At 18.1% G+C, this 5,436-nt stretch overlaps 2 protein-coding genes across 2 annotated transcripts, besides 8 other annotated features; both read left to right on the top strand. All coding sequences in view use genetic code 6, as the record gives it.

Annotated features, from left to right (window-relative positions):
- Positions 1–24: part of a microsatellite that runs on past the window's edge.
- Positions 25–543: 519 nt separating this feature from the next.
- Positions 544–1,778, top strand: IMG5_084630 (hypothetical protein; the record flags this gene model as incomplete). The annotated part of the gene is made up of 3 exons (XM_004036340.1): positions 544–894; positions 995–1,521; positions 1,565–1,778. The coding sequence occupies 3 exons, from the start codon at positions 544–546 to the stop codon at positions 1,776–1,778; spliced, it is 1,092 nt and encodes a 363-aa protein (XP_004036388.1).
- Positions 1,523–1,553: a microsatellite.
- A 65-nt stretch (positions 1,779–1,843) lies between the features above and the next one.
- Positions 1,844–1,886: a microsatellite.
- Positions 1,851–1,886: a microsatellite.
- A 3-nt stretch (positions 1,887–1,889) lies between these two features.
- IMG5_084620 (flagellar microtugule protofilament ribbon protein, putative) lies at positions 1,890–3,880 on the top strand (the record flags this gene model as incomplete). Its single annotated transcript, XM_004036338.1, has 4 exons — positions 1,890–2,100; positions 2,154–2,710; positions 2,754–2,924; positions 2,975–3,880. The coding sequence occupies 4 exons, from the start codon at positions 1,890–1,892 to the stop codon at positions 3,878–3,880; spliced, it is 1,845 nt and encodes a 614-aa protein (XP_004036385.1).
- Positions 3,881–4,751: 871 nt separating this feature from the next.
- Positions 4,752–4,795: a microsatellite.
- A 43-nt stretch (positions 4,796–4,838) lies between these two features.
- Positions 4,839–4,909: a microsatellite.
- Positions 4,910–5,261: 352 nt separating this feature from the next.
- Positions 5,262–5,308: a microsatellite.
- Positions 5,309–5,375: 67 nt separating this feature from the next.
- Positions 5,376–5,434: a microsatellite.
- Between the last annotated feature and the right edge of the window lie 2 nt (positions 5,435–5,436).

The following is a 5,436-nucleotide window of genomic DNA, read 5'->3' as shown; positions in this document are numbered from 1 at the left end:
TTTTTTTATTTTTTTTTATTTTTTAAAAAAAAAAAAAAATAAAAAAATATATATATATATATATATATGTCAAGAGCTGAAATTTTTTAGCTTAATAAAAATTCTACTTTAAAAGATTTAGGAAGTTGTTTGAATTGGATAAAAGAAAATTTCGAAAAAAATGAAGATTTATTAAATATCTCAGTTACTATAAGAAGAAAATATCTATAAAATTCAGATTCTTTAAAATAGCAGATATAAAAAGATTAACTAAAATAATATTCATAAAAAAATATAGAAATAGTTTCCAAGCCAGATTAATTAGAGAATATTTAAGCAAATTTAGATAAAGGATAAAAACTTTATAAAGAAAAATAATATGAGAAATCAATAGAATATTTTTTAAAAGCAGAATAAATATGCTTAGAAGAAATTGAAAAAGCAAAAAAATTAAATAATGATTTGAAAGCATTTATAAAATTACACAATTTATAAACAAACAATTAATTATATATTGGTTTATGTTATTTAAATATGAATATGTTAGATTAAGCAATATAAGTAATGGAAAAAGCAAATGAGAATATAAACGAAAATATAGAAATTCCAAATTTAATGGAATAAATAAACCCAAATTTAATATTTTATTTATATTCATCATTAGGAGAAACATATTCTAAAAAAAAAGATTATCTAAATGGAATCAAATATTGGCAAAAATCTCTTCCAAAAATCGAAAATTCAGACTACGGAGAAGGATTAAAAAATAAAGGACATATTCTTAATAATTTAGGATTGGCTTACTTTTGTATTTCGAATATTTAATAAGCTATATAGGCTTTTAGTTAAAGTTTAAAAATTTATATTACTATTTATGGAGAAAATGATATATAAGTTGCAAATAGAATGAATAATGTATTTTATATTTTTTTAACAACAAAGTTTTTTTTTTTTTTTATCTTATTTAAATTGAATATTATTTTTTATTTGTTTTTTTTTTTTTAAAAAAAAAAAGCTCGCCGAAGCCTATAGAAATAATAAAGAATATGAAAAAGCTCTAAGTTATTTTTAATAAAGTTTAGAAATTAAAAAGTAATTTAAAAACAATGCAAATTTAAAAGGACTTGCTAATACATACTAAAATATGGGAAATACATATTAGAATTTAAAATAATATGAATTAGCAATCTAACATATTTTATAATCCTTAAATTATTAATAAGAAATTTATGAAAATTTAAACGAAGGGGAAGGTGGAGTTGTAGTAAGTAGTCTTTATAATACTTTAGGTGAATGCTTTAGAGAGTCAAAATAATATGAATAATCAATTTATTATTTCGAAAAATCTCTTGAAATTAAGAAGAATGTATTCGGACTTTATAATAAATAAACTATAAATACTGCAAATTCACTTGCTTCAGTGTATTTCAGGCTTAAATAGTATTAATAAAGTCTTGATTTGTTTCAAATTATTTATGAATTTTAAAATAAATAATATGGAGAAAATTGTATTTAATCAGCTCAAACTCTAAATAATATTGGGTTTTTTTTATTTAATTTTTTTTTATTTAATTAATAAAAAAAGTACTGTACTTTGCTAACTTAAAAACTATAAAGATGGTATTAATAAAATTTAAATGTCTTTAGAAATTTTTTAAAGTGATTAAAAATATGATTCTGAATTAATAGAAAAAGTAAAGAAAATATTAAAATAAAATATCTCTAAATAAGCTTATTATGAATAATAAATTAAAAACTCTAACTAAGATATTGAATACGAAAATGATAATTATTAATGAAAAAAATATTTTTAATTATATATATATATATTAAAATATATAACTTTTTTTTTTCTCTCTAATTTAAATTACAAAAAAAAAAAAATATAAAAAAAAAAAAATTAAAAATAAATGAAAACAACACATTTACCCAGAACAATTCCTTTACTTCCAGGACATATGTATGAGGATCTATTAAAGGAAAACCATCATAAAATATAATAGTTTACATTAATAAACAATGTTACATGTGAAAAAACAAATTACATAGAAGAAAAAAATGATCCTAATTTAATTGATAATTTAAGAATGGGAACCCCTTTAAATTTGACATATGGAAAAAGTATAAATTAAATAATATATATTTTATATATAAAAAAAATTAATAAAATATAGAAAAGCATGTAATTAATGATTATATCCCAAGAATATAACCTCCTTGGTTAAAATATGATAGATAAGTACTTAGATTTAATTGCTATTTTTAAGAGAGTGTAGTTGAAGATCCTAAAGAAAATTATAGGATAAGAAAATGTACTATGTATTACTATTTATCTGATGGAACAATTCATGTAAATGAGCCTAGAATTTAAAACTCAGGAATTGTTTAAGGAATTTTTATTAAAAGATAAAAAATTCCAAAAGTATTAAATTCGACAGATAATTATTATACATGGGAAGATTTAAATATTGGAGTTAATGTTAATTTGTTTGAGAGAGTTTTCAGAATTACAGATTGTGATTAATTTACTTAAGAATTTTATAATTATATGGGAGTTTAACTCAATTAAATAGAACCGGTTCCTGAAGATAATTTCTAAACATAAAAAAGACTTAAAGAAGTTAAAATCCCTCCTCCTGATGTTAAAGAATATAATGAATATAATGAAGTTAAACTTGGAGGTGGACATCCTAATGGAGGTTTATAATAATATTTAGAAAATGATAGAAAAGTAAATTATATATTTTATTTTAAGTTAATTCTTTTTATTTAAGGTGTTATCTTTTAATGTCTTATGGAATGATAATACCCTTGAAGGAGGAATCAACTATTATATTTTGAATTTTTATTTGTCAGATGATTCTATTGAATTAAAAGAAATTAGAAGACATAATAGTGGAAAAGATTCATTTCCTATGTTTTTAAATAAAAAAAAAATGCCAAAAGTAAAAAAAAAATAACTCTTTTCATAAATGAAGTAAAAAAATATAAATAGATTCCTATTTAGACTTATTATCCAGGTATGACATTAAAAAAAGAAGAATTCTATAAGCCAGAAGATTTATTATGTGGACAAACAATTTGCTTATATTCAAAAGATGTTTTAATTTTTGATTGTGACGAATATACCAAGGAATGGTATTTAAGAAATTTAAATTACAACTAAATTCCAATATCATTAAAAAAAGAAGAAGTTAAGAAATTTTATTCCCCAGTTCCCCCATATACTGGCTATGGAACCGAAGAAGATTCACTTGGCAGTGTATATAGTCTACAACCGAAAGCACCAAGAAAAGACATAAATAAAATATATACATAAGATTAATATATATTAAGATACGAAGCAAGATTAATATCACAAAACAAGGATGATAATATTAGAAAATTCATAATAACTTTTTACAATGGAGATGATACATTAATGGTTTATGAAACGTCAGAAAAGAATTCAGGAATTTGGAGAGGTAAGTTTTTGGAAAGAATGAGGCATAAGAATAATATTACAGGTAAGTTTTATACATAGTCTGATTTCTAAATTGGAGAAATTATTCAATTGAATGAATTCAAATTTTAACTTTTAAGTGCTGATGAATATACACATAATTATATGAGATCTAGACCTGAAATATTTAGAGAAGCGGATATTGAGCATGTTATTTTTAGACTTAAAAATTTCGCAACCAAATTTGGGTCTTATAATTAATTTATTGTTGAACTTATAAAAAATATTGATTAGTAAGGAAAAGGACTTATTGATTTTAATGATTTGGTCGTTGGATTTAAAAAATTAGGGTTCAATCTTAGTTATTAGGAAATTTATACACTCATGAGATACTTTACACTTTAGGAAGGATGGAAACTTGATGTTAGATAATTGTTTTAAGCTTTAGGTGGTAAGTGAAAAAATTTACTGAAAATTAGGATTTTATAATATATTTTTTTTTTTTATTTTCATTAAATATTTTTATTTTAAACCATATTAAAAATAAAAATATATATTTAAAAAAAAAAAATAAGATATAAATAGTTTTTTAAAAGTAAATGATTATTATATATTTTTATGAAATATAGAAAAAAATAAAAATATATTATATTTTATGATTTCTTAAATTAAATCATTTTATTATATATCTTTAATATATAAATATTATTTTTTAAAAAATAAAAAACAAATATAAAATATTATCCCCACAAATCAAAAATAAAGAATTATATAAATAAAATTTAATCAATATTATTTAATAATTAATAAATATAATGTGACAATAATTAAATGTAAAAAACATATATTCGTTACTTAAAGCCTTAAAATAATTTTAACTTCCCTTTCTAATTTGCTTCCTATTGGTTAGAAAAACTTTATCAAATAATCTACTTCAATCAATTAAACTTCTTTTGATTTTGAGTAAATATAATAAAATTGCTAATATATTTAAAGAAGAGAAAATAAAAAAATAAAAGCTGAAAAAGCAAAAATTTAAAAATAATAACAAAATATTAATATCATAAAAAAAATTGTGTATAATTTTATTTAAATTATATAAAAAATAAGAAATTAAGATGAGCATTTAAGCGTAATATTAAAATACTTTTTTATAAATAAACTTATGATTTTATATAAATTACTTTGAGAATTTCTTTTAAACATAAAATAATGTTTTTTAATTAAATAATTTTTAAGATTATTTATAGTATTATGCTTTTTTAAACATAATTTTAATATTTTTAAAAATATAACAATAAGTTTTATGTTTTCTAAAATATCATATTAATAAAAAAAAATATATTTTTAAATAATAATACTTTTTTAAAAAATTTTAAATGACAATTTCAAACAATTGTTTGTTTTTTATTAGTTTATTAATATTATATAGCTTTAAAATTATAAATATAACATTTAATAATTAATTTATTAAGTTTAAAATAATATGTAAATAAAAATTATTTACTATAAAATAATTTCCTTTTTTAATAAAAAAAATGTAGTAATTTTTTATAAAATAAGCCACTTTTTAAATAAAATAAAGAAAACTACTATTTATAATTTACAAATAGATTTAAAAATTTGAAAAATTATTGATATTACAAACTAAGACTTAAATCTAGTTTAATCGAAATAAATTTTATATTAGAAAAATTATAATTTAAAAGATGAAAAAAAAAATAATTTTAATATAGAAAGCCTTTTACAATATTCTAATTTTTATTATTAAAAATAATTATTTTGTAGTTTTTATGATTCATGGGCAAGCTTAGTATTAACTTCAATAAATTTCTTTACAAATAATAAAAATTAATAATATATATTAATAATTAATATTAATTAATTTAAAAAGAGTATTTATATGAAAATTTAATAAAAATATAAAAAAGTAATATGCATAAATAAATATAATTATATATATATATATATATATATATATATATATATATATATATATATATATATATATATTA

The sequence above is a fragment of the Ichthyophthirius multifiliis genome (assembly GCF_000220395.1).
Source record: "Ichthyophthirius multifiliis unplaced genomic scaffold scaff_1120509250603, whole genome shotgun sequence".
NCBI classification, from domain to species: Eukaryota; Ciliophora; class Oligohymenophorea; order Hymenostomatida; genus Ichthyophthirius; species Ichthyophthirius multifiliis.
The sequence above is the reverse complement of the archived record's forward strand: the minus strand, read 5'-3'. Positions and strand labels throughout refer to the sequence as shown.